We start from the raw sequence: 27500 nt of genomic DNA on the forward strand, positions 1-27500 counted from the left end.
TTAAAGGCAGAAAATGAAGAGCAGAGACGAAGACTTTGTGGTAATGAATTCCAGAGCTTGGGTGCCATCACGCTGAATGATCTACCACCAGCAGTAACCAGTTTAAATTTTGGTACTGACAAAAGACCGCTCTCAGAGGACCTCAGTGATCTAGTAGGACAGTAGGAGTGTAAAAGTTCAGAAAGGTAGGCTGGCGCCAGACCATGCAGAGCTTTGTATGTGAGCAGGAGAACTTTAAACTGAATACGGAGCGAGACAGGTAACCAGTGGAGCTGATGAAGAACAGGGGTGATATGAGCTGATTTTTTAGAATAAGAGAGGACCCGAGCAGCAGAGTTCTGAACACACTGAAGGAAGTGTATGGTCGTAGAAGGAAGGCCAATGAAGAGAGAATTACAGCAGTCTAAACGGGAGGAAATGAAAGCATGGACCAGAATTTCAGCATCCTTAACAGAAAGCAGGGGACGAAGGCGAGCAATATTACGTAGATGGAAGAAGGATGTTTTGGTTAGAGCCTTAATATGAGGTTTGAAGGACAGGGAGGAGTCAAGAAGTACACCTAAATTGCGAACAACTGGAGAGGTTTTTACAGCCACACCATCAAAGTTAAGTGTGATATCAGAGATTTTTGAAAGAGTGGACTTGGGGCCAGTGAGCAGGACTTCAGTTTTTTCTGTGTTGAGTTTCAAAAAGTTGGCGTGCAACCAGTGTCTCAGATCCTGAACGCAGAAAATAAGGGCAGAGGGGGGCAGAGTGGAGGTATTTTTGGTGCTCACGTATATTTGAGTGTCGTCTGCATAACAATGATATTTAAGATCATGGCTGTGGATGATCTGACCAAGTGGCAGCATGTATATGATGAATAGTATAGGGCCTAGGACTGAACCTTGGGGAACACCTTGTGTAACAGTACTAGGGGAAGATCTGTGTGTACCAAGAGCAACAAAGTGAGATCTATTGGTAAAGTAAGAGATGAACCAGGAAAGTGCTGTGTCAGTTATGCCAATAGCTGAGAGACGAGAGATGAGTATGCTGTGATTAACAGTGTCGAATGCTGCACTCAAATCTAAGAGAAGAAGGATACTGAGTGCACCAGAATCAGTAGCGAGTAGGATATCGTTTAAAACCCGCAAAAGGGCTGTCTCAGTACTGTGTTTTGTGCGGAAGCCAGACTGAAAAGGCTCAAAAAGATTATTGTCCATCAGGAATGACTCTAACTGAATGGCCACCACCCTTTCTAACAGCTTAGCTAAAAAGGGGAGGTTAGAAATAGGTCGGAAATTATCAAGGTTGTCTGTGTTCAGACCAGGTTTTTTGAGAATGGGTGTGATGGCAGATGTTTTAAGGCCTATGGGGACATAACCTGAGGCAAGAGACATATTAACGAGATGGGAAATGGGGCTGGATATGATGGCGGAATATTTTTTAAAAAGTGGGGTAGGAGCAGCATCGAGGAGACAGGTACAAGCGTTGGAATTGACTATAAGCTCTGATATAAGCTCTGGATCAATGGGAGAGAAATTAGCCAGGGGTTTATGAGCTGGGCTCAAATGGAAACAATCTTCAGGTGAAGAAGGAGATGAGAGGAGCTGATGGTAGATTTTAGCAATCTTGTCATTAAAAAATCTATGGAAAACTTCACATTGCTCAGCAGTGTTAAAGTTCTTGATTGTTTGTGGCTGAATGAGTTAACTAACAGTAGCGAAAAGTGTTTTGGGCTTGTTACCAGAATTATTAATAAGAGATGAAATGTGTGCAGAACGGGCAGATTTGATTTGATTTGAACTAAAGCGGTACATGAAGAACACCCACACAGACACAGGGAGAACACACCAAACTCCTCACGGACAGTGACCTAAGGCAAAGAGTGAACCCAGAAACCCAGGACACTGGGTTTGTGACAGCACACTGCTGTGTGACAGCAGCATAATCCGTGCCATGCAAATGAAGCTGTATAACAGCCTCATCAAACTAGAGCCTGATATCAAAGAGGACGTTTGCTGCATATGAAGCTCGGGGTTGGGGGGGATGCGGTTGAATTCAAACTTATCACTCATGATGAAAGTTGAGTAGGGTTTAATTTTCTGAAGAAGTCTGTATTGAGCAACTACATTTAGCCAATCAGGTGCAGAGCCTAGCAGTTGGTTACTTTATGACCACATCAGTTAATAAGTGAGCAGAGCCGTGCAATGCAGTGAAACACTGTGAGGAAATGCACAAAAGGCTGTCTATCTAAGATCACACCAGAGCCCTAGCTTTGATCACTGGCATTTGATAAAAGGTGTTATTAACAGAGCCCAAATAAAAGTTATGTCAGAAAGTGTGTGCTTCGCAGCCCTCTCATGGATTTATCTGAGGCATGTTTTTGCTGTCGTCGTTTTCACTTCGCAGGAACCGCAGTTATTTTCACAAAAGTGCCATGTACCACCCACACACACACACACACACACACACAAATACACACGTGTGAACATGACGTTTTGATCTTCTAAGATAGCGAATAAGGGCAATGATGAGTATCTGCGTTTGCTAATGTTTTTTCAACCAAAATCTCCAGTAATCTCTTTTTCCTGCGTCAGCTACTTTATTTTTGTAGTTTCAGGGCAAACATTAGATCAGAAAACAATGCCAAGAACCTCACAGATGATGACTAATTGTGATGGGCCAACTGGCTTGTCAAAGGAACTGCAGCTGATTACCCAGAAAAGCTTTATAACCTCGAGAAAGCCTGGGGGTTACGAGCGAAAATCGGAAACCACATTCAAAAGCAACTACTCAAGCAAAAATTTGTTTTATAACAGGAATTTAGCGTGAAGTAAGTTAACGCCTGATCAAATTTAGACCAAACGTGAGTTCGGAGTGGATTCGTTCGTAACTCATTTCACTCGTGTTCAGCAGGAACATCAAAGCAAACTGATTCGGTGTGTAACATTTTTAACGTAAGGTATTTTTCTTCAGTTTCTTCTTTGTTTACAATGTTAGTTGCAAACCTCAGACTGTATTCAAAACTGGAAAGAAACAGAGGCCGCTACGTTGAGCGTATGTGGGTTTTTCTCTGGTAAAAAAAATGACTGAAACCGACTAATACCTTACGAGAAAAGTGTGGGTATAAGAGACGTATGCACTGTGACCTGCTTTTCACTGCGTACAGGAAAATCACTCCACGCTGCTAGTGATAAAACGCACACTCACATGCAAACCTTTGTGGACATAAAGAATTTGTTTAAGCTCCTGGCATTCGCAGCAACTTAGAGCTGGTCACGTTGCTGCTGCTGTGAGATTGAACACCGTAAAATAAACAGAGAACGAAACACAAATGATTTTATTAATCCTTTATCTATGTATTATACAGGATGTGTCCAAATATTTGTGGACACCCTTTAAAACGATTGACCTCAGGTACATTAAAGGTGTAGCAACAGCTTTTATACGTCACTGTGCACCTGTCCAATCTCTCAGCTCCACTGACCACACCGGAACACTTTGTAGTTCTACAGACTGTAGTCCGTTTGTTGCTCTGCATACCTTTCACTCTGTCTTTTCAATGGTCAGGACCACTCCAGAGCAGGTATGATTTGGGAGGTGGATGTTTTCCAGCACCGTGCACACACACTAACACACCACCACCAAGTCAGTGTCACCGCACGCTGAGATTGATCCATCCCCCGAACCATACCTGCTCTGGAGTGGTCCTCTGGGGTCCTGAGCATTGAAATACATGAGGTAAGGGGTCCAAAGATATGCAGAGCAACCGATGGCCTACGATGTAGAACTACAAAGTGCTCCTGCGTGGCCTGTGGAGCTGCGAGAATGGACCGTGAGTCTGGAATCAGACGGCTGAATCAGTCTGGAACATATCCCAATGTCCAACGCCGGTTATGGGTTGGAAAAGCAGAAAACTGGGTTCTCTGGAGTGGAGCACAATCCAATGCATTTGGGACAAACGTAAGAGTGCATTTTAAAATCACTGCCTGATTTTATTCGTGTTTATGAGGTTGAATGCCCTTAGATCTTCTTACTTTATCAGTGATGGTGAAGTTCAGCAGAATTCTGGTAAAAATCACCCGTACGCTTGTTATGTGAACAAGTCTGAGTCTTATTAATCAAAGCAACTGCTGGATCCAAGGCAGAGGCCTGAGAGGGTGATAGTTTATAACTTTTATTATCAACTTTGCATTATTGGCAGACGGGCAGCTGTGAGAGAGGACCAGCTCAAGGCCAGGGCTGAGAACTGAAGCCTGAGATTGTTATTTTTACAAAACTAGGCTTGAAAATAATGGACATATTGTTGATAATGGAAATAAAGATCGAGGGGTGTGGTGTGTTTGGGAAAGACAAGGAGTAGCCAGTTATTGAGACCTCCTGGCCCCAAAAAATTGGATCTGTGGATTTTCTGGGATGGTCAGTCGTGCCTGGACGCAGGGCGACTCAGAATTACCGCTTGTTTGGAAAGCCTTAATTCTTCAAATAAAGAGTGGAACCTGTTCTCTTTTAACCTGAAACCTGTGTCTGTGAAATATTTTAAAAGTGTTTTATTGTTATTTTTTTAATTATGCAGATAACTAAGTCAGTCATTTGGCAGAAGGCCATTTTTCGACCAGACAGTAACTTCCAAATCCCCTATGAAATAATCAGTCCAGAGGACAAGCAGCAATCATCCTAATCTTACAGATATGAACATTCTTCTGACGGTGTCACAAAGCATGCATCCATCCATTATCTGTAACCCTTATCCAGTTCAGGGTCGCGGTGGGTCCAGAGCCTACCTGGAATCATTGGGCGCAAGGCAGAAATACACCCTGGAGGGGGTGCCAGTCCTTCACAAGGCAACGCACACACTCACACACACGGTCACTTTTGAGTCGCCAATCCACCTACCAACGTGTGTTTTTGGACTGTGGGAGGAAACAGGAGCACCCGGAGGAAACCCACGCAGACACAGAGAGAACACACCACACTCCTCACAGACAGTCACCCGAAAGAAACCCACCCAGACACAGGGAGAACACACCACACTCCTCACAGACAGTAACCCGGAGGAAACCTACGCAGACACAGTGAGAACACACCACACTCCTCACAGACAGTCACCCGGAGGAAACCCACGCAGACACAGGGAGAACACACCACACTCCTCACAGACAGTCACCCGGAGGAAACCCACGCAGACACAGGGAGAACACACCACACTCCTCACAGACAGTCACCCGGAGGAAACTCACGCAGACACAGAGAGAACACACCACACTCCTCACAGACAGTCACCCGGACGAAACCCACCCAGACACAGGGAGAACAAACCACACTCCTCACAGACAGTCACCCGGAGGAAACCCATGCAGACACAGGGAGAACACACCACACTCCTTACAGACAGTCACCCGGAGGAAACCCACGCAGACACAGAGAGAACACACCACACTCCTCACAGACAGTCACCCGGAGGAAACCCACGCAGACACAGGGAGAACACACCACACTCCTTACAGACAGTCACCCGGAGGAAACCCACGCAGACACAGAGAGAACACACCACACTCCTCACAGACAGTCACCCGGAGGAAACCCACGCAGACACAGAGAGAACACACCACACTCCTCACAGACAGTCACCCGGAGGAAACCCACGCAGACACAGAGAGAACACACCACACTCCTCACAGACAGTCTCCCGGAGGAAACCCACGCAGACACAGGGAGAACACACCACACTCCTCACAGACAGTCTCCCGGAGGAAACCCACGCAGACACAGGGAGAACACACCACACTCCTCACAGACAGTCCTCACATTAAAATTGAAATGAATATCCCCAGGTGAGCAGCCAGAGGCCACAGTGACAAACAAAAACTCCCTCGAAGCTGGAGGAAAAAACCTGGGAAAGAACCAATTCTCAAAGGGGACCGTCCTCCTCTGATCAAACACATTATAAACAATAGAGACTTAATTTAAAACTGCAGGGAGAGGCAGCCTTGGAGACCGTGGAGGTCTTTAATGTCTGTGAATCAGTCCCAACAAACGTCCAGGAGCTGCTGCATAGTGAAAGACTGTTTTCCTTGTGCCACAGAGGAAAGCATTAAAGATCAAGAATGTAAGGCCCAGCTGAAAGAGCTTTTGACTAAAGGTGGAACAAACCTTTCCACCGTGGTTTGGTTTTCCACTTCATCTGGCTTTAGTTTGTGGTTCTCAGATTTGTTGGCCAGGTCTTTGATGCAAGAAAGCAGAGTGCTCCCTTGTTTCAGAGCTAGCTTCAGTTCGTCCTGAAACACAGAAGGAGCAGAGACTTGCGTGTAATTATTTTCTGTTTACGGGATGTTGTTTGGATATGATTTCACATAAATCAGAGTTCTGTGGTCATTGGGTATTTACCCACCTTCAGTTTATCATGCTTTTCTGTGTGGTCTGTTAGTAGGTCTTTGGTGCAGTGCACATCGTTGGGGAGCTCGGTTTCTGCTAAATCTGTCCCAAATTTCTGCAGCATTTGGGCTGTGGTCTTCACCGTCACCGCAAAGTTCTCGATGGCCTTGTTAACAAGACATTGACAGTGTTGTGTTCATTTAGAGGCATAGACAAAGCCAAGAATGTGTGTGTGTGTACGTGTTCTTGGCACTGTAAGCCTTTAAGGATGGAAGTTACTGCAGTGTGTAGTTGTAGTGTGTTGTGTGAAATGTGTGTCAGTGTCCAAGGAAGACCTCTTGCACACGCAACAAATTTGTAGAAACGAAGCTAATTTTAATTCATGACGTACTGTTCGATGGTGGATCCACTGACTGTGACAGTACTGCAGAGTGCCCCCCAGTTCACAGGTCAGCTGACCTTTATCCACATAGCTGTGCAGATCCGACAGGGAGTTCAACATCACGATCTGAAAGACAAAGAGAGCATGCACGTGTCTGTACACAATACACATCATTTGACTCTTCTTTACGGGCTGCTGGAACACTGCTGTGAGGATTTTAAAGCACACAGCCATGAGCGCATTAGCCAGGTCAGGTGCTGATGTCGTATGATTAGTTCTGATGACTGCCATCACTCCACAGAACAAGGTTTCACTGCTTTTCAGGTTCTTTAGAACCCGCTAGATGGCATGTAGCATTGTGCACATCCTGTTCATTTTCTTTTCTTTATCATATCTTTTTAGGTCCGCGGGTTTCGCTCAAAACATGTGGCCCACCAGTGCATTAACGCACACCTCAGCTTCACTAATCTCGAGTCCATATAAGGGAACGTGAATCTGAGTCGGCAGATAATTGGAGAAAAGTCTGTGCACATGAGGATCATATCAAGAACACATCTGTGGAAAATGCACCTCACACTTTTAGTTTCAGTTCAAGTCAAATTAGACCACAGCCCACAGTGAAGAGCGCGTAGGACAGTTCTGACTCAAACACGACTCTCACACACCACAGAAATAGCAGCTTGCAAACGTCTCGCTTTGTAACATTTACTATGGACGGACACATGGCACCAAAAACGGTTCCTTTATTGTTACAGCCTTGACATAGTAGTAACAGAGGAACGGTTTTGGGTGCCGTATAGAACCCTCTACAGCACATACATCACAAAAACCCTTCAATCATGCAGAAGGGTTTCTTTAAGTGTTCAGAACCATATTCTTTACTAAAGGACGCTTGGAGGACCATCATTTTTGTGTATAGTGTGTACAGGAGGAAAACAGACGTTCCCTACTATCAATGGAGGTCACTCAAGCAATTAATTATTCTTTCATACATTCATTATCTGGAAGCGTTTGGGGTCTCAGGGTCGCGGTGGGTCCAGAGCCTACCTGGAATCATTGGGCGCAGGGCGGGAATACACCCTGGAGGGGGCGCCAGTCCTTCACAGACACACACACATTCACTTACACACTCACACCTACGAACACTTTTGAGTCGCCAATCCACCTACCAACGTGTGTTTTTGGACTGTGGGAGGAAACCGGAGCACCCGGAGGAAACCCACACAGACACAGAGAGAACACACCACACTCCTCACAGACAGTCACCCGGAGGAAACCTATACAGACACAGAGGGAACACACCACACTCCTCACAGACAGTCACCCGGAGGAAACCCATGCAGACACAGGGAGAACACACCACACTCCTCACAGACAGTCACCCGGAGGAAACCCACACAGACACAGGGAGAACATACCACACTCCTCACAGACAGTCACCCGGAGGAAACCCATGCAGACACAGGGAGAACACACCACACTCCTCACAGACAGTCACTCGGAGCGGGAATCGAATCCACAACCTCCAGGTCCCTGGAGCTATGTGACTGCGACACTAACCTGCTGCGCCACCGTGCCGCCCAATTAATCATTTATTCATATAAAAATAAAATTTGAAATACAGCAAAAATGGAGATACGAGATTTTGTTCGGATAGAGACAATAAGCACATATTGATGCTGGGGTAAATATGTTTTATATTCATTCATTTATTCATTCATTCACAGTCTGTAAGCCCTTATCCAGTTCATAATCACTGGGCGCAAGGCAGGAACACACCCCAGAGGGGGCGCCAGGCCTTCACATGCTTTATATGACTATGATAAATGTGCTGTTGAACCATTTACCATGTCCCGTACATCAGGACCACAGTTTTTAAATACGTAGTATACTAACTATATGCAGTAGTCAATGGACAAATACATACAATCGAAAATAACCTCAATTAAAATGTGACATTGACTTTCCCCCAGTTATTTTCTGGATTTAAAAGTTTGTTGCACTGTACAAACTAAATTTCCTATCTCCATTTTTCATTATTTAAAAAAAACTCTCGCTTTGATTTATACAGTGGCAAACACTGTCCAATTTACTTGGTGAAATGAACTGTAATATTTCAGCGATCAGGTCCAGGATCAGTTTGTTGTTGTCAGGTGTAATATAACCAGGCTGTGTTTTCATGCAGGTGATGACATGCTCAACAGACTGTAGTTGCCGACAACACCACTGACGCATGCTTACCGGTACCTTCATTTTGAAGTCGTCCCGGTGTAACCGGATCCCGATATCTGCGATGGCCCTTTGCAGGAATCTTGAGGGCCTCAGCACCAGGACGAGCTGCAGGTTGCCAGGGAACGCCCCCTGGTGACCATAAAGACACATTACACATCAGGATTAAAGCCTTCCTCACAAAATCTTTTATTTCCGACCTGCGATAAAATCAGTCTCTGTGTGACATACCGAGGCGTGTTTAATTAACCTTAACCTTGTGAACTCTGTTAGCCCCTTGACCCTCCTCTTTATTCATTATTCATCTGGAGGACACTGATCCGCCAGCTGTCCTCCAGCTCTCTGGCCTGTTTCCAGAGGTGTAATATATCAAAAAAACATGTGCTTCAGGCCAGAAGCATTCAAATATTTTCATCCTGAGGCTGCTGTACCAGTTTTTTGAGAACTTGTGCCAGCTGTCGACAGCTAAACAAACTTGTCAATGTATGCTAGTCATTAGTCACTGCAATATACACCCATCCTCATTTCAGACTGCTATAAAAGCCCAAACACACACGGCTAGCTAGTGCTGTGCTTGTGTGATGAAGGGTGCAGTGGGGCCATGCTACCTGTTCAGACAGACGCCACCTGTGCCCTCTTGGACCCCCCAGCTTGGGAAGACTGAGGCATCACTGACCATCAAACAGGTGATCACCTAGTGATAGGGTCAGGCTTGGACCACTGCACCCATCAGCATCACTTCATGCTCGAGTGTAGCTAGTATTTACACATTGTAGATGTGTGTATCTGCCTTGAAAAGTGTTTCCTGTAGTGTTAGTAATAATAACTGGACCTGGGCAGAATCCATCATCCATATTCATCCAGGTCAGCGTCTTTGCATATTTGAAGACATACCAAGACATACATACCGCTATCCGTGCAAGAGAGGCCTTCACTGAGCTCCATTTGTCCCTCCTGCGGTCAATAATAATTATAAAGCCGATACTGGCCGCGTCCAGACTGAAAGAAGTAAAAGAGGGTGCAGGTAAGAGTACGGTCATGGTTCTAGGGTGACACCAACTCATTCAGATTTTGGAATGTAGCTTTTATATTGGAGGATTTTATCAGTTAGCATATAGCTTTATTAACGCTGCCATACAGCAACGTACTACCAAAGGTTTTATGACCCCATGCACATTTTATATGAATTGAACACTGTGTATGTGTCAGTCATGTGCTTTAAGACTTGTCTCTCAAAAATGAAATGGGTCTGTTCATGTAAATCTACACAACACAGTACTGACTGTGTTTACTATGTATTACACACTGCATTACACACTTCAGCTGCAGTGTCAGGGGAGTCACCTGGGGATGCTGGTCAGATACGTGACCACATTAATGAAGTCCTCCTCGGGAAGCTCATTAAAGCCGGAATATTCTGGAAAGGTGATGATGGGAGCACCCTCTTTTCCTCGGCCTCCTACAGGAGAAAAAAACAACAGCATAAATTCAGCTTTGACCTTGCTGTGAAATCTGAAATCTGAGGGAGAGGAACTGTACAGAGAAAACGCTATTTGCTGACGTCTCTGTCGACAGGGCCTTATACAATGGCTCACTATGACGTCACTCCCCGTTGCTGCGTTTCAAACACAAGGGGGCGCCATTGATATTTACTAGTAATTCACAGGAAGTGGGAGAGGAACTGATGACATATTTTACGCAGCAGGCACTTTCACAGCAGGTGTAGTGTTATTCTTCTAGGACAATCTTTACAAAGTAAATTAGGATTAAGGGAAACATGATCAATACTCTCTTATATGTTCTTTTCCTTGTGATTTATGTCTCCATCCAAAAGAATATCAATTTTGGCCAAAACATATTTAAAATTAGGTTGTAGAAGATTTTAAGAAATAACACAAAATTACATTTTTAATCATTCTCTTGAGAAAACAAGCCATAAATAAGAGATACTAGGTTATAACACACAACGCTCAGGAGCAGCTGAGAAGAGCTTTCTCAGAAGAGTAGACAATTCCCTTTGATAGTCTTTATTTCAGGGGATATTTTGAACAAGAGATCGTCCACAAACTTTTGGGTTTTTTTACACTTACTGCACTGAGGTCAGATCAGCGTGTTGGACGCTAACTTTAACTGAATCCTACGGGGCATTCTTCCCACATTCAGTCATCTATTACTTCATCAGATCCTCCATCAGTGAAAGCAGGACTGAAAGAGCCTTGTTTAGTGTCATCCAAACCAAACCAGATCATGAAAGAAAATGCAGGTGTAATCAAATCAAGAGGAATGAAGCTGCTCTGAAGGGCTCCACTCATAAAAAAAAAAAACTGAGGAACAAGTTAAATAGATTTAAACGCCTCTGCAGTACCCTCTCTCCCTCCATAACATTACATAACCTCTGTAACAGGACAGAACCTGGGATCACAGCTCCAGGACTGGGGCTAGCGCCTAGCAGGCCGAGATTTGGCAGCTTCCAGCCAGACACCAAATGGTGTAACAAGGACGAGGAGGAATGGAAAATCTCCCAAGGCTGTGGCTGGAAGTTCCACTCAGTTATATCCACCTCTAGCACTGAACCTTGAGGGATTTGACATAGCAATGTCAGGCGCTAGCTCGCTAAACCACAGCCAAACAAGGATGAGCTTAGCATAATGTTGCTAGTTGCATTATGTAATATGAAGCATTACTTAGCCTCAACTGTACTCTCTTTTACACCGAACAGCCAATATTTCTTTTAAAAATTAGGGGCAGTAATCAGTCGTATGTTCTCCTTTGCTGTAACAACAGCTCTTACTCATCTAGGAAGGCTCTACACTAGATGTCGGGACATTCCTCTGTGAATTTAATGTAATTAATCCTCATAAACCTTACTGAGGTCAGCTACTGGCGTTTGAAGGTTTCATTCTGTACCACAAACACCATTCCAACCCAATCCCAAAGGTATGAAGCACAGTCACGGTTCCACTGTTGCACAGCCTACTGCATGTGGGGTTCTAGCTAACACATGTGCAGCATAAAAGCTATGAGCAACAATCTCCAAACTCTCTCAATCATGTTGTTTTATTCCCTCTTTGGTTGGTCCTGTGTGAATTATCATCATACACCGTATGAGTAACTAGCTGCACACTTGCATCAAATAACGGCATACACCCATGGAGTCATAGTTCAATAACAGGATCATTTCAGGAGCTGGGAACAAACCATCATTCTGGCAGCAGGGTGTAGATGCAGGAGGTAACACCCATAAACAGTGTCAGGATATGGCAGGCTGTAATCTAATAATACTGCGGGTGCGATGGAGAAAATCAGTCTTCAGGTTCAGCGAGGAAGAGAACAGGACACATTAACATTGATCATTGCTTAGCTTCACATCTGCTCCAAATCATGCTCTTCCTCTCGGAAACAGAACCAAAAGCCATTGAATACAGCTCAGAGACCAGATGAAAACGGCCCAGCTCAAGCAGGCGGAACTGGAGGAAATTTCAGGAACGTGTATTTATGTAACTTCCGCAAGCGCTGCGCACAAATTTAGCTTTCTTTTGTTAGCCTACAACAATAAATATCCAATTCCCATTTGTTACACTTGGCCGGGCTGAGCAGTGTGGACAGGCCGTGTAATGATGTCGTTCTAGAGCAGCTGCACATAGGTCTGAGCTTGGGCTTTAGATCATTGGTATTCTCTGAAGTGATGCAGTAAAATCCAATACCTCTGGGATGAGATGGAGTGGCCTTCGCAATACGAAACATGACCTCCCTACTGTCCTTGTGACTTCTCGTCCAAAGCTTATGAGGAAAACTACGTTTTAAAGACTCTCGATGTCCGCCAGTGTATTCTGCTCATAGTGGACGGTTCTTGAAAGTCCAAAGCAGCCAGAGAACAGCTGATTTCAACCACCAAATGCCCAAATACCCAAATGCAGAGTGATTGGACAAGGAGTCCTACCTGAGAGCAGGGCGAACTGTCTATGAAGCTGTTCGATGATGTCCACAGCCAGCAGAGGCCGTATCTCCTGTTGCATAATCTCATCTGTGGACGAGAGAGAGAGAGAAACAGAGTGAGGGAATACTGCAACACCAGGGTCATTGGCTACTTCTGCAACGTGCCTGTTGTTTCCCAGTGTATCTACGCTAAGGCTGAACCCATTACTAACCACAACACCCAACTGCTGACACTGTACATTTCCCAACAGTACAATCAGCAGTTTGTAGCACACAGAAAGATATGATGAAAGGGGAAAAAACGAAGCTGTGTTCTTCCAGAAAGTCTCTCTCTACTCAAAGGAGGTTTGCCACTTACAGTGACTTTAAGCCACAAATAGATATGAGCTTCCATTTGCAAAGGATGTGCCCCTTCAAACAAGCCATTCATTCATGCAGCTGTTCTTATAGCTCTCACTCTCACTGCCCAGGGTCACTTCAAAACTGAGCATAAGGCTAAAAACAAAGCATCTTCTATGTGCTTCCAGAAAAGATTACATTAAAAGGACATTTCATCACATGTAAGTTCTTAGGCTACGTATTTACTGTTTAAGTACCATAGCTACAGAGTAGTTACAGAGTAGTTAACGTACAAACCTGAGTGGTCACCAGTCCTCCTGTGAACCTGTTATGCTTTCTACAAAGTTTAGTTCCAACCTGCATCAACACTCTGCCCCTCCCCCCCTTCACCTTCCATTAATGCATCTACTCCAGCCAATCAGAGATGTGCACAGGCTGGGCTAGGTGTGGCAATGTTGTTGAAGGTAAATGTCCAGGTTTGGTGGCACACTGCTTTAAAGATACAGCTTTAACATACAGCTGTTTACCACAGATGATTATCTAACAGATGAGGTCCTTGTTCTTTGGAAAACAGTTAAGCGCTAAGTGTATATTTATAAGATGTTGCTTCATCACCCTTCCCTTCACCCGTGTAAACACACACTTAAAGGTATAATGTGGTTCTTTCATTCTGGTTATGTCCCTTAAAGACAATGGCATATTCACAATTTGCATATTTCTGTCTTTTCATTACATTACTCCTTTAAAAAGAGTAATAAAATAATAATAAAAAAAAAACCCTGAGGTTATGACGAGATTAAACATTCTACTAAAGATTAAAGACTCAACTCACACCCAAGACTCCAGACTTTGAGGGACATGAATACACTCGTAAAAGACATCCAATATGACCACGTCTTGCAAATACTGGGGAGAATATTAATATTGATATTAATGATTAATTATTCATTCCTTCATTATCTGTAACCACACACACCACACTCCTCACAGACAGTCACCTGGAGGAAACCCACGCAGACACAGGGAGAACACACCACACTCCTCACAGACAGTCACCCGGAGGAAACCCACGCAGACACAGAGAGAACACACCACACTCCTCACAGACAGTCACCCGGAGGAAACCCACGCAGACACAGAGAGAACACACCACACTCCTCACAGACAGTCACCCGGAGGAAACCCACACAGACACAGAGAGAACACACCACACTCCTCACAGACAGTCACCCGGAGGAAACCCACGCAGACACAGGGAGAACACACCACACTCCTCACAGACAGTCACTCGGAGGAAACCCACGCAGACACAGAGAGAACACACCACACTCCTCACAGACAGTCACCCGGAGGAAACCCACACAGACACAGGGAGAACACACCACACTCCTCACAGACAGTCACCCGGAGGAAACCCACACAGACACAGGGAGAACACACCACACTCCTCACAGACAGTCACTCGGAGGAAACCCACACAGACACAGGGAGAACACACCACACTCCTCACAGACAGTCACCCGGAGGAAACCCACACAGACACAGGGAGAACACACCACACTCCTCACAGACAGTCACCCGGAGGAAACCCACACAGACACAGGGAGAACACACCACACTCCTCACAGACAGTCACCTGGAGGAAACCCACGCAGACACAGAGAGAACACACCACACTCCTCACAGACAGTCACCCGGAGGAAACCCACACAGACACAGGGAGAACACACCACACTCCTCACAGACAGTCACCCGGAGGAAACCCACACAGACACAGGGAGAACACACCACACTCCTCACAGACAGTCACCCGGAGGAAACCCACGCAGACACAGGGAGAACACACCACACTCCTCACAGACAGTCACCCGATGCAGGACTAGAACCCACAACCTCCAGGTCCCTGGAGCTGTGACAGAGACACCACCTGCTGCACCACCGTGACGCCCCTGATTAATTATTATGATAATTATGATATTTTAACTCACTGGAAATCTCTCTTGCTAGAGCAGTCAATTGATGCCAACATTAGAGTGTCTAGAGTACGGTCAGGGGTTTAGTCTTAAACCCCAGAGATTCCAGACTTAATTCAGATTCAAACCTAGAGACTCAATATTCGACAAAATTCAGAGAGCTCAGGTTTGACTCCCAACGTCTTATAGAGTGAGTTTTATATGATGTAATACATGCCACAGCATTGTTTATTCTAGTTAAGCGGATTTCTGCATTGCTCTGTAGAACAATTACTGCACCAAACCGGGGCCTCAGATGGTTGAGCTAAATACATTATCCTTCATCCTATAAGCAGCAGAGTTATGTAAGAGCTCTCTGCTAAAAAGTGAATTCTGCTAAGTACAGTAATAAAGCTCTCCAGAACACAGTTTCGGTTTTGCACACACACACACACACACATATCCTCCATAGGCGTGTTCTAAAGGAAGACAATGTGCGTCAGGGAGAACGTGAATGGTAGATGTTATCTGGGAGCCCAGAGGTTGCAGCCATTGACACGAGAGTGAGCTACAATAGGCGGCGGAGGTCTGAGGGGAAGGTCACACTGGCTCGTCCACTGCTACCGAGACGCACAAACACTTTCTTCCCCATCGAGACGCTCCAGAACGGCGGGTCGGGTCTGAAAAAGCACACGTTTCAAAGAGACCAGCAGCTGGGTGCGGCCTAGTTGTGTTACGAGTTATTTTTTCTTCACCTCAGATCATAGAGGACAAAAGCAGACACACGTGGGTCGCCACAGTCCACAACTGTCAGGAACAAGACACACATCCTCTTATCAGCAGGAGCCAAGATGAAAAGTGTCTGGAACTAAAAAAACTAAAAAAGAAAAGAGAGGATAGGAACTTCCCTTCACGTGTTTTTTCGTCGGCTGTTCAAGAATTTAACCTTGTCTTTTTTCCACAACAAAATGCTGGCCATGAAACACATTATCAGCTACAGGCTCTAATATTTACTCTATTATCTTATAAGTGATATGCTCAGAGATGATTTACTTACGGCTGCTTTAATATCTTTAAACTTGCCTTGGGAGTAGCTGGAACACACAAAGCCTTTATTATTCGAGGTGCTGCGGTAGACAGAGTGCCCATGCACACAGGTATACAACAGTATTCTATAGAGCAGGACAGCTATACATCTGATAGCTCCATTGACAGCATTCAAAACAATCACTCAGAGCTAATCAGGTAATCAGACCGCAGCGGTTATGTTTGGAGCAGCTCAAAGTTAAAGAGGAAGAGGGCGACTAGCAACAAGACGGATGGAGACAATCAGAGGAATCATAAACAAGCCATTAAGAAGTCTAACGATCCAAACAGAGGAGAGGACACGCTTGAGAAGAACTATCCATATGGTCACCATGGTGTCGGGAGTCAGAATGGACATGGCAGTGGTAGGCAGTAATAAAGGGCTTGGAATTGATTTGATCTTCAGGAAAATAATAAAAGGTTAACGCCTGACTTCATTTTCATACTTTAATTTCTGCACCTTTCAGGGAGTCTTGGTGCTGAAATCGCAGGCCTGTCAGCGACTAAACTAGTGTGTGAGGCTTATGGCGGCTTGTGCAGGTGAACAGTGGGTGTATGGAAGGATTAACTGCCTGGCAGGAAAGACACACTATGGTTCAGCACAGGCCCAAAACTCACACATTCCCATCTGTCTCTTCTGCAGCCGGGCAGCAATCCAGGACGAGGCAGGAATCTCACCTACTGCCACAGACACTGACCTTGATCTGCTCTCAGCTACTGCATCACAGTAATGCTCCTCCATTAACAATACTGCTCCTCCATTTACAATACTGCTCCTCTATTAACAATACTGCTCCTCCATTTACAATACTGCTCCTCTATTAACAATACTGCTCCTCCATTTACAATACTGCTCCTCCATTAACAATACTGCTCCTCCATTTACAATACTGCTCCTCCATTAACAATACTGCTCCTCCATTTACAATACTGCTCCTCCATTGACAATACTGATCCTCCATTTACAATACTGCTCCTCTATTAACAATACTGCTCCTCCATTTACAATACTGCTCCTCTATTAACAATACTGCTCCTCCATTTACAATACTGCTCCTCCATTAACAATACTGCTCCTCCATTTACAATACTGCTCCTCCATTAACAATACTGCTCCTCCATTTACAATACTGCTCCTCCATTAACAATACTGCTCCTCCATTTACAATACTGCTCCTCCATTAACAATACTGCTCCTCCATTAACAATACTGCTCCTCTATTAACAATACTGCTCCTCCATTTACAATACTGCTCCTCTATTAACAATACTGCTCCTCCATTTACAATACTGCTCCTCCATTTACAATACTGCTCCTCCATTAACAATACTGCTCCTCTATTAACAATACTGCTCCTCCATTTACAATACTGCTCCTCCATTTACAATACTGCTCCTCCATTAACAATACTGCTCCTCCATTTACAATACTGCTCCTCCATTTACAATACTGCTCCTCCATTAACAATACTGCTCCTCCATTTACAATACTGCTCCTCCATTAACAATACTGCTCCTCCATTTACAATACTGCTCCTCCATTTACAATACTGCTACTCCATTAACAATACTGCTCCTCTGTTAACAATACTGCTTCTCCATTTACAATACTACTCCTCCATTGACAATACTGATCCTCCATTTACAATACTGCTCCTCAATTAACAATACTGATCCTCCATTTACAATACTGCTCCTCCATTAACAATACTGCTCCTCCATTTACAATACTGCTCCTCCATTAACAATACTGCTCCTCCATTTACAATACTGCTCCTCCATTTACAATACTGCTACTCCATTAACAATACTGCTCCTCTATTAACAATACTGCTTCTCCATTTACAATACTACTCCTCCATTGACAATACTGATCCTCCATTTACAATACTGCTCCTCAATTAACAATACTGATCCTCCATTTACAATACTGCTCCTCCATTAACAATACTGATCCTCTATTTACAATACTGCTCCTCCATTAACAATACTGCTCCTCCATTTACAATACTGCTCCTCTATTAACAATACTGCTTCTCCATTTACAATACTACTCCTCCATTGACAATACTGATCCTCCATTTACAATACTGCTCCTCAATTAACAATACTGATCCTCCATTTACAATACTGCTCCTCCATTAACAATACTGATCCTCTATTTACAATACTGCTCCTCCATTAACAATACTGCTCCTCCATTTACAATACTGCTCTTCCATTAACAATACTGCTCCTCTATTAACAATACTGCTCCTCCATTTACAATACTGCTACTCCATTAACAATACTGCTCCTCTATTAACAATACTGCTTCTCCATTTACAATACTACTCCTCCATTGACAATACTGATCCTCCATTTACAATACTGCTCCTCAATTAACAATACTGATCCTCCATTTACAATACTGCTCCTCTATTAACAATACTGCTCCTCCATTTACAATACTGCTCCTCTATTAACAATACTGCTCCTCCATTTACAATACTGCTCCTCCATTTACAATACTGCTCCTCCATTAACAATACTGCTCCTCCATTTACAATACTGCTCCTCCATTAACAATACTGCTCCTCCATTTACAATACTGCTCCTCCATTAACAATACTGCTCCTCCATTTACAATACTGCTCCTCTATTAACAATACTGCTCCTCCATTTACAATACTGCTCCTCTATTAACAATACTGCTCCTCCATTTACAATACTGCTCCTCCATTAACAATACTGCTCCTCTATTAACAATACTGCTCCTCCATTTACAATACTGCTCCTCCATTTACAATACTGCTCCTCCATTAACAATACTGCTCCTCCATTTACAATACTGCTCCTCCATTTACAATACTGCTCCTCCATTAACAATACTGCTCCTCCATTTACAATACTGCTCCTCCATTAACAATACTGCTCCTCCATTTACAATACTGCTCCTCCATTTACAATACTGCTACTCCATTAACAATACTGCTCCTCTATTAACAATACTGCTTCTCCATTTACAATACTACTCCTCCATTGACAATACTGATCCTCCATTTACAATACTGCTCCTCAATTAACAATACTGATCCTCCATTTACAATACTGCTACTCCATTAACAATACTGCTCCTCTATTAACAATACTGCTTCTCCATTTACAATACTACTCCTCCATTGACAATACTGATCCTCCATTTACAATACTGCTCCTCAATTAACAATACTGATCCTCCATTTACAATACTGCTCCTCCATTAACAATACTGATCCTCTATTTACAATACTGCTCCTCCATTAACAATACTGCTCCTCCATTTACAATACTGCTCCTCTATTAACAATACTGCTTCTCCATTTACAATACTACTCCTCCATTGACAATACTGATCCTCCATTTACAATACTGCTCCTCAATTAACAATACTGATCCTCCATTTACAATACTGCTCCTCCATTAACAATACTGATCCTCTATTTACAATACTGCTCCTCCATTAACAATACTGCTCCTCCATTTACAATACTGCTCCTCCATGAACAATACTGCTCCTCCATTTACAATACTGCTCTTCCATTAACAATACTGCTCCTCTATTAACAATACTGCTCCTCCATTTACAATACTGCTACTCCATTAACAATACTGCTCCTCTATTAACAATACTGCTTCTCCATTTACAATACTACTCCTCCATTGACAATACTGATCCTCCATTTACAATACTGCTCCTCAATTAACAATACTGATCATCCATTTACAATACTGCTCCTCCAATAACAATACTGATCCTCTATTAACAATACTGCTCCTCCATTAACAATACTGCTCCTCCATTTACAATACTGCTCCTCCATTTACAATACTGCTCCTCCATTAACAATACTGCTCCTCCATTTACAATACTGCTCCTCCATTAACAATACTGCTCCTCCATTTACAATACTGCTCCTCCATTAACAATACTGCTCCTCCATTTACAATACTGCTCCTCCATTAACAATACTGCTCCTCCATTTACAATACTGCTCCTCTATTAACAATACTGCTCCTCCATTAACAATACTGCTCCTTTAATTACAGTGATGCTCCTCCAATCACAGTATATCCCTTTCAATCACAGTAAAGCTCTTCCAATCAATGTAATATTCCTCCAATCACAGGAAAGCTCCTCTCAGCATAATAACACTCCTCCAATCACAGTAAAGCTCCTCCAATCACAGTAAAGCTCTTCCAATTACAGCTACTCCAACATTCAGTAACACAATAAACTGGTACTTTGCGTAATGCTATTCCTCCTACAGATGAGAAAGTGCGAAGAGGACATGCTTCAGTATGAGCTGACTGCGTCAGAGCCAAATTTAGTGACAAAACAGCATACAGTAGTGTGTCGCTGGACTCGTTTGGCCTAACAACAGTTACTCAGTTACAAAACAGTGTGAGCACAAGCAGCACACCTCCCACTCAGAACTGCAGAACAATCAAGGCACTTTATCCCTCAGGCATTTACTGTGAACAAGCTACAACTGTAGATCCTTTAAATCCCTCTAAGAATCCATGCCTTTTGTCTTTCATCTAGCCTCCAAACGTACACTGAGCAGAGACCTCAGCTGAGCTCGGGACGTCAACAAACCAGCCAGACATTCCTCTCTTACCTATGACCGGTCTAGGACGTTTGAGCATGATGACCAGAGTGGAGAGCCCAGGAGCTCAAATCCAGCTCAAGAAGGTCTGAACCAGCTGGCAGAAAGTTGGACTTTGCCAGGACGAAAGTTGTATGAGTTTCACCATCTTCATCCCTCGCTCTCTGCCTCTCTTTCTCTTCTCAGACTCCGACAGCTGTGTCTCCGGGCTGGCAGCAGGCGCATATTTGTGGGAAGTGTCTGAGCGGCTTTGGTCACTTTTTCCAGCTTCTGCGTGTTTTCCTCCAGCAGCAGAAGCAGCAGCAGTCCATACTCACAAAGCAGAGTCTCTCTGGGGGCTGCCACAGCTGACCTATCAGCAGTTCAGGAGGGGGAAAGCAGGCAGTATATCAGCCCCTACCTCATGCTGGAGGCGATGGAGTTGGGGGAGGGTCAAAAGAACAGCAACTTCAGCCAGTTCTGCATGTGTAGTGTTTTAACTTGTCTAGTTTTGCTTGGTCAATATATAATTTTCTTGAAAACTATAAATAGTCTGTGCACTTGCAGCAAGTCCTATTCTCATATTTCCAGCTTCACACCCTTGTTTTTGCACATGCCTACTTACGTCTTCCAGTTTCGATTGTGCCCTCCCAGCTAACAACTACACATGTGGCCCATATGAGCAGTCCATCTGGGTACTAGAAAGTTTTATCCACTGATTTAATGTTGGCTCCACATATGGATGCCATACAGGGTTATGATGGGCCCAGGACGGTTTCCAAAATGGCAGCCCACCTGAAAACATTAAGACAAACCATACATAGAGACAGCCCATATTTATGAGATATAGGCTGTCAACCTGGGTCCCATTAATAGCTCATGTACCAACCCAACCACAGCCTATGCCCATTCTGAGCACAGCTAGCTATGAGGCTAAGGTGATGTGAGTGCGAGGACAAAGAAACAGAACATTGATTCACTTACGGAGCTGGTCTAGGTAGTATTTTTACCGTAAATATTGACACTGTCGGTTTAAAAACACGTGTTAAATGTGGGCATCTGTTCATAGCTAATAACAAACTGACCAATGGGAAAAGCCGAAAAATCACCCCGTTTCTTTAACAAGTATCACCATTAGCTGCTAGACCTGTCCATCAAAACCACGTATCTCCCGCCTCCCCCATTCTCCAGGCACTGTCTTGAGTGTCGTGGTAAAGTTAACGGCGGGTTACGTTACTAATATTTACTCACGTGAAATATTACAATTTTTTTACAAATATTTTCAATCGGACAGCGACAATATACAACTTCACCACAAGAGAACAGAGCCTCTGTTGATGATACTCTAGGCTCAGCACTGTAGAAACTGCACTATGTATCTTTTGGAGGAGGGTAGGCAACTCCTTGATTTCAGGACAGTGTTGTGAAAGTGAATTACACTCTGTGATTACACTCTCGGGAACTGTAGGGGGAGCCCTGGAGCATAAATACTAAATCTTACCTAGTGTTCCTTTAATAAACGCAGACTGGAAGGTCTTTGGCTCAATTCCCATAACCAGCAGGAAAACTGTGGGCGGTGGGAGTGAAGGAACAGCACTGTACTCTTCCCTCGATCAAAAACAGCGAAGACACACACTTTAGAAACTCCGGGAGACCATAAAACACCTGACGTGGGCGTGGGAAACGAGACGCGAGAGCGTGGTGTAGACAAGCACATGGTGAACAGAATCAAACAGAGGAAGATCTATCAAATCACTGCAGACAAAGGAAAACACAAGACAGAATCAAGTCTGATACTAGCCCAAGTTCTAAGGTGTTCTTCCTTCTTCCCCAGCCAAGGTGCTCATGAGCGCCCCATTTTGGGCACTTGATACACCCTTCACACAAGTGTACATTTGAAGCATGGCCAAATTATAGACCTCCTAGGTTCTGGTTCCAACTCATGTGCTTCATGCTCCTCTCCACACCTCTTCCCTCCCACAGGGGCTCTGTCTCTGGAGCATGTGCTTCAGCAGCTGCCTGGGAGAACAACGCTGTTTATGATCCTGGAGGAAGTATTTCCCCAAACACCGGTGGCTTAGGCTGAGGCATTGTGAGCCGCTTTCCTTCCCGTGTACTTGTGTGTACATGTCTGAGAAGTGAGCGAGCCACAGAGAGCACAATGAACAGAAAACCCAGCACAATGATGGACACGTTTGTATCACAATAGAACGGCGACATACGATTTGATATCTTTTTTTTTATTTTTCATCGTGGTTTCTTCAGTTGTTGGGTAATGTTTGTTAATGGCCCCGAAAGCATCTGTGTGTGTCAAACCCGTCTCTCCCCTGTTCCCTCACACACCCACACACACAGTCAAAGCAGACAATTATCAGGCACTAGAGAGAGACAAGTAAGACCTGCTCCATCTGGGCTGAATGGCTAATAAACCAGGCTGTATCAATCAACAGGGCAGTGGGCAGCACTCAGACAAAGGAAAGGCTGTATTCTGATTTTATGATTTTGTTTCCTGTCCAATACAATAACTGAGATTGTGTCTGTTTACTGTACACTCTCAGAAAAGCTCATTGTGGTGGTATCTTTCGCTGTACCTTCAATGGTGCATATACAGTACATTCAATTAGGGAACGTGATTGTACCATGTCCTATAATAACTGTAGATTTAAATTTGTGATGATTTCAAATGCCCCATCTACACAGATCTACAGTGACAGCCCGCTCTCCTTCTGGAGAAGAGAATGTAATGAACCTTTAGGGAGCACAGCTGGACTTTAACACCACTGCTGTACTTTTAAAGGTACAGATACAGGTCCTGAGGCAAGGGTGTGACAGTGGCAAGGAAAAACTCCCTCAACGCACAAAGATGAATGTGTTATCGATAATCTATCCATCCATCCATTATCTGTAACCCTTATCCAGTTCAGGGTCGCGGTGGGTCCAGAGCCTACCTGGAATCATTGGGCGCAATGCGGGAATACACCCTGGAGGGGGCACCAGTCCTTCACAGGGCAACACACACACTCACACACTCACACCTCCGGACACTTTTTTTGAGACGCCAATCCACCTACCAACGTGTGTTTTTGGATTGTGTGAGGAAACCGGAGTACCCAGAGGAAACCCACGCAGACACAGGGAGAACACACCACACTCCTCACAGACAGTCACCCGGAGGAAACCCACACAGACACAGGGAGAACACACCACACTCCTCACAGACTGTTACCCAGAGGAAACCCACGCAGACACAGAGAGAACACACCACACGCCTCACAGACAGTCACCCGGAGGAAACCCACGCAGACACAGGGAGAACACACCACACGCCTCACAGTCACCTGGAGGAAACCCACGCAGACACAGGGAGAACACACCACTCTCCTCACAGACAGTCACACGGAGGAAACCCACGCAGACACTGAGAGAACACACCACACTCCTCACAGTCACCCGGAGGAAACCCACACAGACACAGTGAGAACACACCACACTCCTCACAGACAGTCACCCGGAAGAAACCCACGCAGACACTGAGAGAACACACCACACTCCTCACAGACAGTCACCCGGAGGAAACCCACGCAGACACAGAGAGAACACACCACACTCCTCACAGACAGTCACCCGGAGCAGATAATCGAACCCACAACCTCCAGGTTCCTGGAGCTGTGTGACTGCGACACTACCTGCTGCGGCACTGTGCCACCTGTTATCGATAATGTGAAGGTAAATGTAAGTCATGAAGGTGAAAGAGGAAGAAAGAGGTGGTCAGTGATTCCGTGGGAGAGTAAAAACTGGTCCAAAGTCCAGTCTTTTGGTTCAAAAACAGTCTTTTGGCATGACATTGTCCACATTTTAAAGTAAAACAGATTAGAATAATCCCCCCAGCCCTGTAACACTGACCCCAACCAGAAAATGCATTCTTGTGCCGGGCTTTTACACAACATCCAGCCACAACCTCATCCTCTGTGATGGCCTGGGTCTCAGTTCTGAAGCTCACGGAGAACTCACGCAAATCTCACATGCATCTCTACACTACTTTAATTCATGTGTCCACACCCTCACAAAGGATACCCAGGGAGAGAAGTGTGCCCTCTGGGCCAGGGGAGAACGAAGTGACTAAAAATAGCTAATGGGCAGGAGCTACTGGCTAATGATCCACCCTAAAGGAGGAGCCCCAGACAAAGCTTTCCCTCAGAATCTGCTTAAGAGCAGCCTCCATCAGCACGATCACATGGCCAGGCAGGCCTGATGGTCTTATGATTTCTCTAGTGGTTTCCCAGCTTTCCCCCAGAACTCACTTTCAACAAACACACACACACCTCACCGCAGCTGCACTGTTAATGTACATCCTGACGCGCCGCATGCCGTATGATGTTGTACTCTCCAGGATTACAATCACAGAAAGATCCATTTCACCCCTGCGTCACTGACCCAGATTCGGCTTCGCTTTTCAATACTGTGGTTATAGCTTCTTCCTGGACAGGGTCCAACACACTCATCCGTTCACTCACATACACACTCACACCTGTAGGTACTTTCATCCAGTCACAGCTGTGGACAATTCCACACACTCACACACAGCCAGTCTGCCCACATGCCTTTTGTTTAATCACCTTGAGGTTTTGAACTACAAATGTACACCTGTTCCAAGGTATCATCATTACATCTGCTGTAGACAAGCAGGGAACTTCTCTGTAAGAGGAGTCTACTCTTCCGTGTTACCTGCTTCTCTTAGGCAAATTTAATGATCATACCATGGAACTTGTGTACACACAATTTGCGCACACACACACACACACACACACACACACACCGTTTGCACTGTGGAAGGAGACCAGATCATCTGGAGGAAACCCACACAGACAAGGAGAACACAACAAACTCCTCACAGACAAAGCAGCAACACCACAGTGCCGCCCTCATATCAGCTTTCTGCTGCTGTATGTGATGTGCAGGTGTTTTGTAGATCAGAGTAAAAGTGTGTGTCGCACATCACAGCCATGGATCGAGCTCTCAGGCAGACTGCCGACGCCGTAGTGTTACATTTCCTAAACGGATAAGAGCTAGAACATGAGCACACACCGTGAGGAGCTTGAAAGTGAAAGCAGAAATTCTGTTTTAACTGTTTTAACTGTTAACATTTACAGCAGAATGTTTTCCTCAGTGTCTCATAATAATGACCTACTATCTAATAATGACTTATTATGTCACAGTAATAATTCACTAGCTCATAATTAAGACGTACTATTTCATCATAACGACCATCTCCTAATAATGACATCATATCTCATAATTATGACACAGCATCCACTAATAAAGAGACCACATCCTTTCTGGTTATTATTATTATTATTATTATTATTATTATTTTGAGATATCAGGTCCTTATTTTGAGAAATGTTCTCATTACTATGGCTTACAAATGGCTACACTTTTTATTAAAAACTTTTACAGTTTAATTTGAACTGTTTTTGTGTGGTGTGTTCTCCCTGTGTCTGCGTGGGTTTCCTCCGGGTGACTCTCTGTGAGGAGTGTGGTGTGTTCTCCCTGTGTCTACGTGAGTTTCCTCCGGGTGACTGTCTGTGAGGAGTGTGGTGTGTTCTCTCTGTGTCTACGTGGGTTTCCTCCGGGTGACTGTCTGTGAGGAGTGTGGTGTGTTCTCTCTGTGTCTACGTGGGTTTCCTCCGGGTGACTGTCTGTGAGGAGTGTGGTGTGTTCTCCCTGTGTCTGCGTGGGTTTCCTCCGGGTGACTGTCTGTGAGGAGTGTGGTGTGTTCTCCCTGTGTCTGTGTGGGTTTCCTCCAGGTGACTGTCTGTGAGGAGTGTGGTGTGTTCTTCCTGTGTCTACGTGGGTTTCCTCCGGGTGCTCTGGTTTCATCCCACGCTCCAAAAACACACGTTGGTAGGTGGATGGGAGACTCAAAAGTGTCCGTAGGTGTGAGTGTGTGAGTGAATATGTGTGTAAAGGACTGGCGCCCACTCCAGGGTGTGTTCCCACCTTGCACCCAATGATTCCAAGTAGGCTCCAGACCCACTGCCGCCCTGAACTGGATAAGGCTTACAGACAATGAATGAATGAATGTAACTGCATTCAAATCAAAGGCTCAAAAGTATTGTAAAAAGAAGCTGTCACTGCCTTTACCCGCCTTTCGCCCTGACGTCTGTTATCATCCTCTGACTGGAGCATGCCACAGGAAAGTCGAAGTACACTGAGGACAATCCACTCAGCCCCATGACGGCACAATGGCTGAAAACGAAATGCTATAAAATCAAAGCCTTGTGACACTAATCATATTTCGTGGAGGTCAGAAGAGTAGAAAGTTGCCGAGGACCTAGACTTTAACAAAAGCTTTGCTGTCCACAAAAGTGAGGTCAACGTTTCATGCTTCAAGGAAAACGTAATAATGTACGAAAAAAGTAGGCCACGCTTCTCCAGCATCTCCCTCCCTCCCCCAAAGGAGCAAAAGCATATGTGAGAGATGGCGCATCATCCACACACACACACACACTTGCTCTTTCTCTCTGTCTGCCACTGTGTCCAATGCTAAGAGTGGTATAAGGCCCTCCAGCTTAGGGCTGTCCTCGGGAGTGAAGGAGCACCGTCCGATAC

The 27500-nt window shown here is 44.7% G+C and overlaps 1 protein-coding gene across 1 annotated transcript in view; it reads right to left on the reverse strand.

Moving 5' to 3' along the window:
* Positions 1–27500, reverse strand: part of mcf2l2 (MCF.2 cell line derived transforming sequence-like 2) — a 44382-nt gene that overhangs the window by 4700 nt on the left and 12182 nt on the right. Inside the window, exons 2-8 of the mRNA XM_066647064.1 lie at positions 12909–12992; positions 10313–10427; positions 9877–9967; positions 8981–9100; positions 6749–6865; positions 6374–6523; positions 6136–6260 (exon numbers count right to left, since the gene is read on the reverse strand). Coding sequence (XP_066503161.1) covers positions 6136–6260; positions 6374–6523; positions 6749–6865; positions 8981–9100; positions 9877–9967; positions 10313–10427; positions 12909–12992 — 802 coding nt within the window. The remainder of the gene's footprint in view (positions 1–6135; positions 6261–6373; positions 6524–6748; positions 6866–8980; positions 9101–9876; positions 9968–10312; positions 10428–12908; positions 12993–27500) is intronic.

The sequence above is a fragment of the Hoplias malabaricus genome, chromosome 16 (assembly GCF_029633855.1).
Source record: "Hoplias malabaricus isolate fHopMal1 chromosome 16, fHopMal1.hap1, whole genome shotgun sequence".
Lineage (NCBI taxonomy): Eukaryota > Metazoa > Chordata > Actinopteri > Characiformes > Erythrinidae > Hoplias > Hoplias malabaricus.